Source organism: Hipposideros armiger, unplaced genomic scaffold (assembly GCF_001890085.2).
Source record: "Hipposideros armiger isolate ML-2016 unplaced genomic scaffold, ASM189008v1 scaffold_1130, whole genome shotgun sequence".
Classification (NCBI taxonomy): Eukaryota; Metazoa; Chordata; class Mammalia; order Chiroptera; family Hipposideridae; genus Hipposideros; species Hipposideros armiger.
Window position 1 is genome coordinate 242,753 of NW_017732480.1, and position 15,688 is coordinate 258,440.

The 15,688-nt window shown below is 43.0% G+C and overlaps 1 protein-coding gene across 1 annotated transcript in view; it reads right to left on the reverse strand.

Annotated features, from left to right (window-relative positions):
- The window catches only part of CTTNBP2 (cortactin binding protein 2), a 162,777-nt gene that overhangs the window by 46,093 nt on the left and 100,996 nt on the right, over nt 1-15,688 (reverse strand). Inside the window, exons 9-11 of the mRNA XM_019632351.1 lie at nt 7,062-7,179; nt 3,271-3,546; nt 402-497 (exon numbers count right to left, since the gene is read on the reverse strand). Of these exons, the coding sequence (XP_019487896.1) occupies nt 402-497; nt 3,271-3,546; nt 7,062-7,179 (490 nt within the window). The remainder of the gene's footprint in view (nt 1-401; nt 498-3,270; nt 3,547-7,061; nt 7,180-15,688) is intronic.

Below are 15,688 nucleotides of genomic sequence, written 5' to 3' on the forward strand. Positions count from 1 at the left end.
CGGGGACTCACACTCTTCTAAACATAGCAACGGACCTCCCAATATTCCAGTGTCAGGGATGGGAGTGTAACATTCCACTGGGCAAAGACACTTCTTTTAACACTGTTTCTGTCACTCTCCCATCAGCACATCCGTTTGGCCTCTGGTTTGTTCCTAATGAGAGATGCAATCAAAATCCAGGAAGCAAGCCAGACATCGCCACAGGTGCCAGAAACATGGCTGTTGGTTTTTCCCCTCCTTAACCAAAGCTTCTAACTAACATTTAATTTCTTAGTAGTGGGAGTCCTATGTGCATGGCAGGAGGACGCAGAACAAAACATGCAGATTTAAGAACTGGTACTGGGAAACAGTCATAAAGCAAACACTCCCGTTAATATGACCTCAGTTGGAAGTATCTTTACCTGACAAAAGCACAGTGACCTGCTCAGCTTTGTTCTTCCTTGTCAAGTCCCATGGGGACTGGGCGAAGCTCTGACCTACTGACCATGGCACATTTCCTAGTTTGAAAAAAAGAAATAAGCAACGTCAAGAGAAGAGTAAAAGTAATTTTTCTTATAAGGGTCAATGCACGATCTCCTGTGAGAACCCTAAGGAGTCCAAACGCATGTATAGAATTTCTGAAGGGGCACACGGCATTAACTCACTATTTTTGTTGAAGGTCAAGAGGAAGACCTTCAAAATAGGGGTTTCTTTAAAGCCATCCTGAGGAGGGACTGAGTGAAATATTGGAGAGCGAAAATACAACTAAAGATCTCTAAGGTTAAGTTTTCAAGAGCAAAGCTGATCATGACCTTTTCTGGTTCTTCCAGTGCCTGCTCCACAAAGGCCCTGAGATAACAGGTTCTTTATGACTTGGTTCCTGCCTCCCTTCCCAACAAATACTTAGATTCCAGAAAAAAAACCAGGAACCTTCAGGTGCTCAGAATAAGGCAAGCCTTCTCACGGCCAGGTCCTCTGCTCACTCTTGCTCAGAAAGGGTCCCACTTCATAGGTGCCTTCTCTAGGGATTCATAATAAGAACTTGTTTTCATCTCCTCCCTTCCACAGATCAATTCCCAAATACCTATTTCAGCATGCCCCCAACACATATGCGTACCCCATCTGTAACTCTGTTATCTATTGGCCTGGGTCCTTTAAATCTAGCTTAGGTTATCAACACAGTAAAATCACTTACATATATACATTAATAACAATAATAATGTAGTTACCAATTATCAAGTGGCTATAGCCAGGCACTAAAATAAGCCCTGTACCCACAAAACTCAATTATTTTATTTTATTTTATTTATTCATTTTTTTAAAGAACTAATTGGGGAGTTGGGGGAGGGGAACAGCGTTGGGGGATCAGGGAAGGGGAACAAACAAGTTGCTGTCCTTTTGTTCTTCAGTCTAGTTGTGGAGGACATTGCTTCACTGGCCCAAGTTGGCACCATCATTATGCTTTTCCTGGGTGAGGCAGTCGCTCACGGTGGCTCACAGAAGCTCACAAAAGCTCACACCCACTGCCGGCCGGCCCACTTGCAACCTATGCCATTGTGGCAGCCCAGCTCCAGGTCGAGCTGTTGTTCACCATCTTAGCTGTAGAGGGCGCAGTGTCACTGGCCCGCATGTGGAATCCGAACCGGGGCCCTGCGGCTCAGAGCTGGCGTCCCAAGCCAACTCCTAACCAACGTGCCACTAGGCCAGCCCAAAACTCAATGATTTTAGATCTGAAATGCCATGAGGGTGCGCCACCCTCAGTGACAAGCATGAACACTGGAACCATCGAGGCTCAGCACCTGTCGATCACAGAGGTGAATCTGTCTGACGGTGGTGAATACCCATGTGCCTTTCCCTGTTTCCAGATTAACTGGATGAGGGCTAGTGGTGAGGGCTGTTTCCTTCAAAGCACGGCTGTGCTGACTTCATTTGTCAGATCCCTGGGCTGAACCACACCTTTTTTGTTGTTGTTGTTTTGTTGTTGTTTTTTTTGTTTTGTTTTGTTTTTGTTTTTAGCTGAGCCATCCTACTACCTGTTGGCAGTTCAGCGGCTGCTCAGCTCGGGCTGGACTTGAACCGCTGTTGCTCAGAGCTCAAACTCTTGAGCGAGCTCTTAACAAACTGAGCCACTCGGCCGGCCCCTCTGAACCACACCTTGAATAACACTGCAAAGTACAGCCAAAATGTGATCCTGAGAATCACTTATGACTTGTTTTCTTAGTGAAATTATTTAATTATACAATAATTCTTCTGTAATAAGTATGGTCATTTTAATGATCACATCAAAGATCCATAACATTAAGTTGTGAATAATCTGCTTTACAATCTAGTGGTAATAGATGTTTTGAAAGTGAATTAGCATGTCTGAGTGAACAGAATAAAACACTACCTGCCATGCTAAACCTATGCATTAATAACAGGGAAAAACCCGGCCTTGCCTCAACCTGGACCTGCTTTGTACCACGAGGCTATTGAAAGTGTACAGGTTTTCCTACCAGACTGACACAGTCAGACAGACATGGTTTGGGGTCCTAACTGCTGTGCTCATTAGCTGTGTGACTTCAGGCAGCTCAGGCTGTAACTTGCTTAGTATCTGTAAAGTGAGCCTGTTGTAGGGACTCGCTGCAGTGCTGTATATAAGGTGCCTGGCCGCCTGGCACAGCGGAGCAGGTTCCGTAGATGTTAGTTCTCCTGGTTTAAGAGGAAAGACACTAACCAGGCACAACTGCCATTTACAGAGCACTTACTATGCTACCAGAAAGCACATCTTTTCTTTAGAAGGTCTACAGAGCCTGTCTCATGGAAACTATCAAACAGAAATAACCAGTTATTCATCCTATGGAAGCTTTGAATATATCTTCATTAAATAAACTGCTTCTTCCAACTCTAGACTTCATCAGGATTCTGTCCTTGGAGGGACGGTGGTTCATGAACTAGAGCATCCCTGGAACAGCCCAAGCTCAAATTTGGAGCTGTGTTCAGAGCGTGTACATGAGCAAGCAGCTGCAGGGGGTAGCTTCTAGCATTCTAGCAAGTGCAATCACAAAGCCTCATCAAGGGCTTTCATGCTTTTTACTCTGAGCATTATCTGAGGCATAAAAGCATTTTCACACTAACAGACAATGTTATGTAATGGCTGCATTGTGAATACTCAAGTTTTTCAGCACCAGCAGCTGCCACAAGTGAGCTTTGAATGTGTTTAATCAGTGAGCTAAATCTCAGGTGATGAAGCCCATGAACATAAATAAGGCCAGGAATTTAACTGTCTCCCCATCACAGGACTGCCTATACCTAGTGTGATGGATCGCACGCTGCTTGCACCGAGGCCAATGCTGGAGTCAGCGGTGTTATTAAATGTCACATCTTCCAGACTCCACCATCCATCAGAAGAGATGGCTTGGAAATGATTTGTCAGCGCTTGACTCACTGCTTTTGAAAAATCATCCCATGATGTCTGTTTGCGGATATTTAAAATACATATTGTGTTTTCGCATTCAAAGTCATCGAAACCATTGTTGCCTGGTTGAACTTCACCCACTGAAATCCTTAAGGGTATTTTAAGAGCATCTGTTGGAAGAATAAAAGAATTACAAGCTTAAAAAAAATCCTGATAGAAAAAACAAAGCTATTATACAAAATAAGCAGACGCAAACATTTTAAAAACAAATCAAAAGGCTGCTATCATATGTCTTTAAATAACATTAATACAGTGATACAGTGTTCTTATATTAAACTTGGTCTTCCATCTCTTCACAGTTTCCTTGGAACATGTTGCTTACTTGAACTTGTATCTTTCCTTGTATCTCTGGCCTTTTCTACTTTATTGACTCTTTCCTTTCAGCAAGATTCTCAAGTTCTTTAAAAAATGAGAAAACTAAAGCCCTCTCTAGACCTTGAATTCTCTATATTGCCCTTTCTCCTCATCTTCATTGATAACGTCATGAATAAGACAGGGTATAGAAACTTTATATACATAAAAGAAGCCATACACATGGGTCTACAGGGGCTGAGCATGGCTGTTGAGGATGGGACACTGTGGACATCACTCATTCATGAGGTCACCAAGAGTCGGAGCTGCTCAACAGCACATAAGACACACATGGTTGTGTAGGTCAGTGTTTAGGAGAGTGGCTTCAGAGTCTTACAACCTCAGTCTGAGCCTCAGGGTCAGCTTTCTACTAGCTCTGTGTACTTGGTAAATTGCTCTGCTCTCTACCCCAATTTCTTTTATAAAATGGAAGGACTGAACAATCAAGTTGTTATGGAGAGTAAATGAACTCATGTTCAGAATAGATTTAACCCACTATTTGTTACATGGTAAATACTAGTAAGAATCTGATAGAAGGCAAACAGTACAGTAGAAGCTTCTAACATGATCTTTCCAATCTGTCTGTGACGCCACCTGACGGAAGCCCCACCGAGGTGGGCAGGCCCCCATGCACTTCTGTTCTTAAGAACTGAATTATATGCTTACCAACAGTCACTTGTGGTTATCCCCAAATCTCCTGTGAACTCATTACCAAAATTATAATTAGCAAATTAAATATTCTATAAACTGATGAAATGAGTTACTATTCCTATGAAATAGTAAGCTAAACTTACTTAGTTGAACTCTAGAGACACTGAACAAAGGAGTTGCTAAGAAAAAAGTCATCTAATGAGGTATAGATGAGACAATTACAGGAAACTAGAAAAAAATTTAATTGTCTCGAGACAGATACTGTCTTTAGTTTGTTTCACATATATGTTTAAGTCCTCAAACACTAGAAATCATAGATGAAGCATTAAAGGTGTGTTTTGTTCAAACCAGAATAGTATGTGAAACTTCAATCATTAGAACCAAACTGAAATGAAAACTTCCACCTACAAGTGGGTGAAAGAATTACTTTATATTTTAAATTAAAATAAAATGTTTTAAAAATGTGTATTTTTATGATTCCCTTCTTAAACTGGCTTTTTCCATTAAGTGACCAACTAGTGCAGAGGTCAGCAAATGCGCGCCACATGCGGTTCTAGGTACGTTTCGTCTCAAATGTTTGCCGACCCCTGGAAGAGCCAATCCTGTCCCTCACAACAATTTAAAAATTATTCGAGAGCCATAAAACGAATGAAATCACCATTATGTGAATAATATCCTTTAAAATTTTTACGAATGAAGCTATGATAGCATTATTTTCATTTTCAATTTTACTTCAGAGCCACATGTACGTACCCAAAGAGCTGCATGTGGCTCGCAAGGCACAGTTTGCTGACCCCTGGCGGCTCTTCCATCTCAAAAGTTTGCCGACCCCTAAACTAGTGGATGATTTTATTTCCTGACTGTCCATTCTCAGTCCTTATCTTATCATCAGCATCTGACCAGGTGATGTCCCTCTGCTTTCTGATGTACACTCCTGCTGGATTCCTCAGACCTCAGTGGTCACTCTTTAATGTTGTTTCTTTGCTGGTCGCTCCACTTTTTTCAGATTTTTTAATGATAGAGTGTTGCAAAGTCATCACTCTTATTTTTTTCTATCTGTGTTCACTTCTTTAGTAACCTCATCCAGTCCCATGACTTCAAATATCATCTATACACTGCTGACTCTGATTGACACATTCAGCTCATACTCATCTCCAGAATTCCCGCTGACTTGACATCTCTCATAGTCCTAACAGACATCTCCTATTCCCACATCCAAACCTGAACTCCTGATCCTCATTAGCAAAACCCTTCACCCACAGCCTTCCCCCTGACAGGTAACAGCAGGTAACAGCAACTCCATCCTGCCAGTTGCTTATGCTGAGAACCTGGACTTATCTATGAGTCTCCTTTCTCTCATACTTCACTTTCCATCCATCAGGAAGTTCTGTTGGCTGTACCTTCAGCTATATCCAGAACCAAACCACTTCTCACTACCTCATTGGCTACAATCCTAGATTGTTTTCTTACCTGGATTACCACATAATGGCCTAACGGGTCCCCCATTCTACCTGGGACTTCTTAGAAGAGTCTATTCTCAACAAAGCAGCCAGTGAGACTATTAAAATGTACGTATATCAGCTCCTGTCACTCGTATACTCAAACACAGACAGGGCTCCCTGTAAGTCCCTATGATGGCTACAAATTCCAACAAGACCAGGCCCCTATCCCACCCCATCCTGGACCATCTCTGACCTGTGTTCCTACTTCTTTGCCCTCGCTCATTCTAACCCAGTCATTCTAACCCCCTTGTTCCTCAGATACACCAGCTATGACCCTTACCTCAGGGCCTCTGCCCACTTGATGTTCTTCCTGGAGAGCTCTAACCTGGAATACCAAATAGCTGCCCTCCTCACCGCCTTCAAGTGTTTGCTTGGATGTCTTACCAGTGAAGCTACCCTGTCCTTCATTTGAAAAACTGAAACTCCCAAACCTATGTTTAAAATGCCCACTCCCTACCCCCCTTCATGTTTTCCATAGCACGTATTACCATCCCACATGCCACAGGATGAATTCTTTCTAATTTATTGTTCATTTTCTGACTCTTAACATTAGAATATAAATTTGAATTACTGGTACAGCTGGCTGATTGAATGGATTGGGTGATAATCTCGATGTAAGAGGTCACGTTATTTTATATCATCTAGCACTCCATATTCATAAACCCACAAGTGAACTTTTCATAAATTGTGCTGCGGAGCATATATTCTTAGAGCTGGACGAAACCAAAAACATCACCAATCATTTTCATAGACAAGGTTGGTAACCAGATGACTTGCCTAGGTTCGTATAACCAGCTAGGGGCCAAGTACCCAGCCATGACTTCTCATACCCTGCTAGTCTCATGTCTGCACGAAAAGAGCAATAATTACTCAGAATGCCTTCCTAGGTCAGCAAAATGCAAGGAAGACCTTGAATTATTTGAATAGCAATTGATTCTGGAAAAATGTCATTCTACATGGAAAAAAAAATTACATTAATAACCAATAAAGTTTTTTTGTAGTAGCCAGGGTTCAAAGAAGGCTAAGCAGAGAAGGAGAACAATGGGGTTGTATTAGTATTTCCGCCTTGTGCAGGCCCCCGCTGTGGAGGAGGGGCCGGTGAAGCTGTGAAGAGCACTCACTCAGGTTCTCCAGCAGGTGCTTGCAGTCGTCTGTGGCCACGTCATGCACAGTCCGATTGCACTTCTCTCTCCTGTCTGGCTCCAGCCCTGCATGCCTACACAAGATTTCCAGGCAGTTCTGCAAAGATAAGAGCTCTATCACCTCACATCCCAATGAATAAACTGGAGCTAACACCCAAAGGGAAAAGTCAGTTGCCTGCCGCAAGCAAATCAGAAATTCTCAGCTATGAGCAACAGCGGTTCGAGTCCTGGCCCGAGATGAGCTGCCGCTGAGCTGCCAACAGGTGGCAGGATGGCTCAGCTAAAAAAAAAAAAAATTCTCAGCTAGACATCTTACTTCAATTCCAGCAACCCAAACATACAGATTATTCTAAGCGAGGTTTCAAAATGAAAACCAAAGAGTGCTTCATTTAAATGCAAATCACAGGATCAAAACACTGCTCCACAGAACAGCCTCTTAGGTTCCAAGAGGAAAAAATGGCTTCCTGATCATTCAGTTTGCAGAGTGACATTAGGAAGAAACGGACTTCGGCAGACAATGTTCTTCTGTGGTAATCTGGCAACAGAGATCAAAGAGGCTTTAGCCACAGCTGATGCTACTCAATGCCTCTCAGACTATGAAGTGTGCTGCAGGTCACGTCAGTACAGGCTCCAGCTTCACCAATTCTGTCCCAGAGTCCTCGCAAGCACTCTCTCATGTGACATCTTACATTGTCCTGTTTTTTTTAACTTGAAATCTATAAAGACCATGTTGGTTGAGTTTTTAGAAAAACATTCCCAATAGATATTGAAGTCATGTTCCCTTTCTTCTTCGGCTTTTTCTTCTTCTGTGCTGCTTAAGGAAACCTTCTCTCAAAAATATCAGTAACCTATGAACTGAAAAGTCTTATTTTCCCAAAATTTTCAAGCTCAAGACAAAATTTTTAAGCTCAAGTAGAAGTAAAACAGTATATATGCAAACATTTTCTAATAAATAACTGCCCGGCATGGTATTACTTCAGGATATTTACCAAGGAACTCTGCTATATCAACTTTTACCTCTTCATCATTTGTTTACTAATTTCCCACAAGAATAAGCACCAAACTGCACAACCAGAGTAACTAACAAGTAACTAACGTCCTTCTCATCACTTCCACAAACACACACGCACGCATGCACACGCTTGAGGCTGATTTCCACTTCTGACAACACAGTAAACCAGGCAGTCTGAAAGCCTTCTCCACCGTTACTATAAAGTACCTGTTTTCTGTTTGGCAAAAGATATTTTTCTTTTTATGTAAATATTTTCTAGAAGTATAATATCCACAAAGAAAAGTACACAAAGAATGTGCAGCTTGAAGAATGATCATGAAGTACACATACTTGTGTGTAAGGTGTACTCTGGAAGCTTCCATCTCAGTCACGAGCCCTCCCTTCTCCCCCCCCAGGTATCCATTACTCTGATTTCTAATATCAGAGACTGGTTAGCCTCTTACGAAACCTACATAGATGGAATCATGCTGCAGGTACACTTTTATATTTGGCTTCTTCCATGAAACATAATGTCTGTAAGATTCATCCATGTGTTAGGAGTAGTCCGAGTTCATCTTTTTTGTTTTGTTTGTTCTTTTTTTAATTTACTGTTGTGATCTCCCATGATGTGAATATACCACAGTTTACTTATCTGTGGTCTTGTTGATTGATGGACATCTGGGTTCTCCTGCAAACATTCTGGCACACCTCCCTTTGGTGGACACATGTACCTATTTCTGCTGAGTGTATGCACCAGAGTGGGATTGCTGGGTCACAGGGTATGCACATGTGTTATGTCAGTAAGTATACAGCAAAGAGCTTTATTTTCAAAAGTGACTATACCAATTTCCACTCCTCCCACCAGGAGAACGAGCATGTGAGTTCCAGTTGCTTCATATTGCCCAAACATACTTTAAATGCAACCACAAGTTCACAAGGAAGGACAGGAAATCCCCAAGGGCAACAGAGAAAAACAAGGAATAAGCTGAAACCACCAATTAAGTGAAATTTAAACAGGAAGCCAGTGCTGGTTTGAGGGCAAAGCCAATACAGACTCCTTTGGGATGCTGTGGGGATGGGGGAGGGGCTAGACCTGGGACCCACGAAACAGAGGAGCTGAACCAGAGTACCCCTGAGTAAAGAAAGTCCCCCTGACTGCAAACGGAGTCAGCTAAGACTCTGCTTCTCACTGCCCCTACTCAGGTTGAAAGGGTCTGCTCTATAACTGTAATCAAAATCTGAATCTCGTGGGCCTGGGGTTCAGATTTAAGAAACCACTAAGCCAGGAAATTAACTGAAAGCAAAGCTAAATATATAAATAACAATTCTTATCAAACTGTTATTATTAATTTGTACAAAACCAGTAAATGCATAAGATAGTTAATGAGCATTTCAGAAACGTCAATTTAGAGATTGACTCTAATAAGAGTAGTAAGTAGAATGCAGTTCAAGCACTAAACTTTGTGAGTTCCAGATGATAAGAGATAAAAATAATACATTTATTATGCAAATCGGTACTTGCAGCAAAAGCAGGTAAGAGCCCAAAGAGACCTGGATTATAATCCTGCCAATATAAATTACTTTATCTACCTCTTTTGGTAAATCATTTAACATTTTTCTGCCTCAGTTTCCTTATCTGTGTTTCAAATATCTGTATTTCATAGGGTTGTTATGTGACTTCTATGAAGATGCATAAAGAGCTTATATTCTTAGCACTTACTAAACTCTCAATAGTAGCTGCTATTATTATTATAATGAGCATAATCATCACCAATTAGAAAACAACCTACTTATTTAGTTAAGTGGTAATGTATTACAGCATATCAATAAATGTCACTGATCTCAATTCTAGGTGATGTGGCTTCAAATTCCAAACAGAAATGATAAAAGATGCAACCCAAATCTGCAAGATCCTCTTATTTCTGATCCTCAAAGTATACCGTATCTAATTGTTACTGTGCTCAGGTAGACCAGTGGGCAGTGACATAAAGCAGCTGACTTTGACTTTAAGGAAGCACGAAATAGAAGCAAAGCAGGATGACACTTCCCAAAACTGCTGCAGATGTGCAGACTGTGGTGCTATGCGGGGCTCACAAGCAGTGAACACAAAGAAAACGTCACGTTACTGACATGTAACAACAACAGTATTTGAGCGCATACTAAGTGCCAGGCACAGTTTCAACACTTCACAAGTACTTATTGCTCATCTATCCTCACAACTTTATAGAAGGTGGAAGCATCTCTGTGCCAGGTGCTATGCCGGAGCCCAGGGTTGTGACAATGAATAAGTTAACAGTTCTGATTGGCAGGGAGAACAAAACATCATGAAGTCAGATGTGGGGGAATGCACACAGGAAGGGGGGCTGTTGAAATGATGAGCAAAGTTCTATGTGTTGGGGGAGTGGAGAAAAGAATCTAAGCTCCCCCCTCGATGGGTGGATTGTGTGAAGAGAATAAATGCTGTGATGCCAGTCACTGCTTCTGGAAATGGGTTCCCAGGGGGACCTAAATGGGGCACGTTGTCCTACCCAAGTGAGGCAGAGCAAGAGATTGAGATAAATGAATTCAAGCCGAAGTCTTATTCATTACCATCCGGATACGTCTACAATAAGAGACTTAAAAACGCAGTGGCTTAGGCTTCAGTTTTCACTTTCACTCACATCACACTCACCAGGAGTGAGGTAGGTGGCCACAGCTGTAATGGAGGCTGGAGAAGGTTACGTTTTTATGTTGGGTGGCCATGTGCCCCACTGAAACTGAGTGATCCCTTAGTATAGAGAAACAGTAGGAGAGAAGTTGAGAGCCAGTGAATCCATCTCTGCCACGGTCCTTTATGGGGAGCTGAGAGGCCAGGTATCAGTTCCAAGGAATCTAAGTAGAAACCCCAAGTCCAAAGAGCTAGAGATGTCTCCACAGAGCTGAGAGTTTGAGACTGGGCAGAGGGAGCAAAGCGAAAGCAGTTTGCAGTACAGGAGGTAAGGTCCTGTGCAGGTGCTGGGAACAACCTGGGGTGTGGCTATACCCACTGTTTTACAGGGCAGCAGAGATGAAAGCTGTCAAAATGGGAAATAGTGACCTAAGCAAAAAGGCAGAGTTGGGGGTGAGTGGCCCAAAATGAAGACGGTTGGAGTCAGCTCTGAAGGGCTGAATGCTGAGGACTTTGGATGCTTTTCTAGTATAGGCGGGAGGATATTTTCAGGTGGGATGGTGCCACGATCGGATCAGGCCTGAAAACCAGTTGGCGCAATTGAGAGGTATACTGGAAGGAAGAGGGAAGAGGAAGGAGACCAGTTCAGAAAGAATTGTAGTAATAGTCCATTTACTCATTGATTCAACATTTAGTACTTTTGGGCCACAGACTCTGCTGGGCACTGTACATACAAAGATGGAAAAGAGATTTTTCGGGGACACGGAAAGGGAGAGAGGCATGCAAAAATTACAGTGTCAAAGCACAAGCTCGTTAAGTGAAGTGTGAAGAGGTATCCTGGGACGATCTATCTACCTCCTGGAAGTCAAGACGTGCTGAGACAGGGAAGGGTCAGGACGGAAGAGGCCATGTAAGGTAATGGGGACAGCAGATGCAAAGGCAGGGGGAGAAGAGAGAGCACAGGATGTGTGCACAGCGGCCGGGGTGCACGATCAGAGCACAGGCTGCGAGGGAAGGAGCCAGGGCGTGCCTGTGGAGGTGGCCTGAGACCAGATAGGCTCTGGCATGAATCACGGAAGTGACAGAGCCCTGTAAAGATGCTGAGCAGGTAGGTGATACGACCAAGTCCCCCTGTTAGAAAGGCCCCTCTCACGGCAGCGTAAAGGAGTTGGAGAGACTGGACAAGGACATAGTGGCAGGACCCACACAAGAAGTTCAGACAGCAGACAATGAGGGCTCTCCAAGGACAGTGCTCATGGGATACACAGGTGGCAACATACTCAAAATTCATTTATAAAAGAATAAAATGGAGCTGCATCGATCAATTGAATTCATTACTTTAGGAAGATGGAGCAAGTACACAAACACCAGGTGATGTTCTTGAATAAAGAGAGAACAAGAGGTGCAGCAGAGCGGCTGAGGGGCATAAACATGGGAGCCCACGGATGCCCCACTGGAGCTGTCTGGTGGAAGCAAAAGGAATACGGTCATCAACAGGGCTACCATACAACTGTCTAAACCGGGACACCTTTAAGAGTAAAAGGGGGCATTCTTAGTAATTACACTGGATGACAGGCATGACAAGAACTGCTCGGGCAGGCTGGGAAGTCTGCTCCTCTAGTTACCAAGGACACGTCCAGGAAAAAGTGGCCTCCTGGGTAGAAACCTTCATGGACGAATTCAAGAAATGCTTAGGTAGGGATAGAGGGAAGATTTTGGAATCTCTATAGGTTATATTCTGGGGATTAGTAAAATCATTCAAGGGGGAAAGTGCAGAGTGAGTGAGAGGGGAAGGGGGTCCAGACTCAGGTCCCTGAAAGGTATGCGTAGAAAGCACTGGAAAGTCCATGTCTCGTGTGAGGGGGGAGCCTGGCTCTGGTGCACTAGGTTTATGTTAGAATCCTTTAGAACTCTGTCAGTTAACCATTGCTGCTCAAGTTCAGCAAGGATGCAGCCGTTTGCACTGAACATTCCGGAACAATTGTTTAAAAACATAGCCTTCCCTTTGTTTACACATGGCTAAGTCAGTCTGCCTTTTCAAAAGTAATTTTATAAATATTAAGGGAAAAAAGGAAATAATCATGGAGAAAGAATCGAAAGCACAAAAACAGATTTCGAAGAACAGGTTTGTACTTATTATGATTGACATCTAATCCCAAAGATTTGGTCACAGGTCTCTTGTATTTCTCCTCTCCTAGCCAGCTACCCAATTCTGTGTGACAAGGAAGAAACTAAATTATCCCTCATCATTTTTTTCTCTTTACAGCATGGTCTAGGGAGCGGGAATCTAAATCTAGGGGCCCATGTGGGCCTCTGCACTTGAGACACACCTCATCCCGATCATCCAACAGGGTGGCCGCTACAGCATGAGAGGGAATGCCTACCACTCACCCGGCTAAAAGCCAACGATGCATCAGGCAGACCACAATCCTAACACAATACAAAAATGGCTTAAAAGTGGCCAGAGGACAGTGGGCAGCTCAGGCTTTCTAGGATGCTGGAAATAAACGTCCAGAAGACAGTCAAAATGCCAGGTGTGCAGATTTGGGTTTGGGACTAGTTATTGCAGAAGCCATAGTTAAAGTTGAAAGACAGGATAAATTCTTTAAAAATAGGACTAGCCAGCTGCAAATGGCACTTGAAAACTGCTTACAGTCAAACAAAAGACAAAATCCAGAAAAACAAACAGAAAGCCTGGTCATCAAAGTCAGAGGGGAAGCAAGGAAGAAACAGTGTTTGCCTTAAAGAGTCAACCCAGGCAGACCGTGAAAGAGCATGAGCGATAGGAAGCCACTGACTTTGGCAATGGAGAAACTAGCCTACTCCTGCAGTCAAAAACACACAGTGCCCCAAATAAAGAATCTCTTTGTGTGAGAGCTTCAACAACAGAGATGCTTAAAACTAGACAATTTCCCTAATACGTTTCTGTTGCAGGAGCCTAATATGTCAAAAGTCTCATGACAGAACAGAGTTTCACTAAGAAACGCTTCTATTTATTCTAAGGATGAAAACAAAAGTTTATCCTCAACGATTAGTTCAGCTCCCAGTCATCACAGGCTAGATTAACAGAGAGGAACTCTATTACCAAACACAAAATAGTGATTTGCATAAATTGCTTAACCACTGGGAAAAAGATCAAGAACTAAAACGGAAAAAGCACTTGGGAATCTGATCTATTAATCGACCTTGCAGAATTAGGTATGCTATTTTTCCAACACTTATTTTTTTATCTGTAAAATGAAGGAGTTGGGCTGGATAAGCTATTTCCCTTTCAGAACTGATATCCCACAATTCTTTTTTTTTTTAAAGATTTTTTATTGGGGAATTGGGGGAGGGGAACAGCATTGGGGAATCAGGGAAGGGGAACAAACAAGTTGCTGTCCTTTTGTTCTTCAGTCCAGTTGTGGAGGACGTTGCTTCACTAGCCCATGTTGGTATTATCATTGCGCTCTTCCTGGTTGAAGCGGATCAGTCGCCAAGCCCTGGACAGCCACTCACAGTGGCTCTTGGCAGCTCACGCAGGCTGCTGGCTGCTCACAGTAGCTTACGGGAGCCCACTGCACCTCCACTGTAGCCTATGATGTCGCTGGTGACTCATGGCAGCCCAGCTCCAGGTCAAGCTGTTGTTCACCATCTTAGCTGTAGAGGGCGCAGCATCACTGGCCCACATGTGGGATCTGAACCGGGGCCCTGCTGCTCAGAGCTGGCATCCCAAGCTAACTCTTAGCCAATGCGCCACTCGGCCAGCCCCACAATTCTTTATTGAAAAACACGTGAAAACTGAAGTCACCTTCTTGGGTAACAGTACTACTACTTTATGTAGATATGACACATATATACTATTATATAGAGAAAAAAAATTCTTTTTTTTTTTTAGGCTTTATTTGTGGTCAGTGTAGAACCTTTTTACTCATACGATTAACTAAAAGTTGTTTTTCATTTTTTCAGAAAACTGGTCTTCACAACTTAGTTGTAAATTGATTCCCTCTCTGGAGAACTATCTCAGCCAGAATATAAACAGTGTATTAGGCAAATGATGCAAAACTATTTTCCAATACCTTTGACTAGGAAGGAAGGCGGCATGGTACAGTGTGAAGAGTAATCAAATCAAGCCATCTGGGCTTCACTCCCAACTTAATCCCTCCAGGGTTTAAATGTCCTCATAATCATAATAATCATAAAATGAAGAGGTTTCGACTGGAAGATTAAGTATCCACTCCAGGGCTAAAAACCCCACATTATTTTAATCTATTATTTTACTTAGAAGTGTGTGAATATCACCAGGCATGCTCACTTTTTATAATCTCTTTTCTTGCTCAAAATTCATCTTAGGCTTCTCAAAGTAAGAGAACACAGGGAGAGTCATATTCTGTGTGAGACAGAGGTCACAGTTCCCTGCAGACAGCAATGACAGAGCATCCACAGCGATCAGGGGTGTGAGAATGCATGAAGATGCCATCTGTCCTTACACAAAGCAGCAGGATAACCAGGACCTCAGTCACCAAGGAGCTGAGCTGCAGCACAGGCAACCTGCACAGCAGGTGACTCACCCCAGGGAGCTGACAGGTGCGTTAGCTGAATTTTCTAGATCGGTCATGCTCTGGTTTTTTAGGTTTTTGTGCATCCAGGTTGAGCACATGTACACCCACTCCTTTCAGTAATATCTCGTATTGTACTGTGAGATGATCCTTAAGAGGTGGAGGCAGGTTGCAAACTACCCCTCCCATGCCTCTCTGCGCCTTCATATGAGATTCACTTGTGGCAGTGGGCCCTAGACAAAGGCCTTCCCAGAGTATGTCGTCACTAAGGATTTTGCGTGGGCTTCAGACAAAGACATTCCTGGACTATGTGGTCAGCAAGACCTCCATGTTTAATATTTCCAAATTCCTACCTCACCCAGGAGCCAGTCAGGAGCTGGCACAATGACCACATGTGCTTATAATAAATCTTAGCTGCCAACCTAAAAAA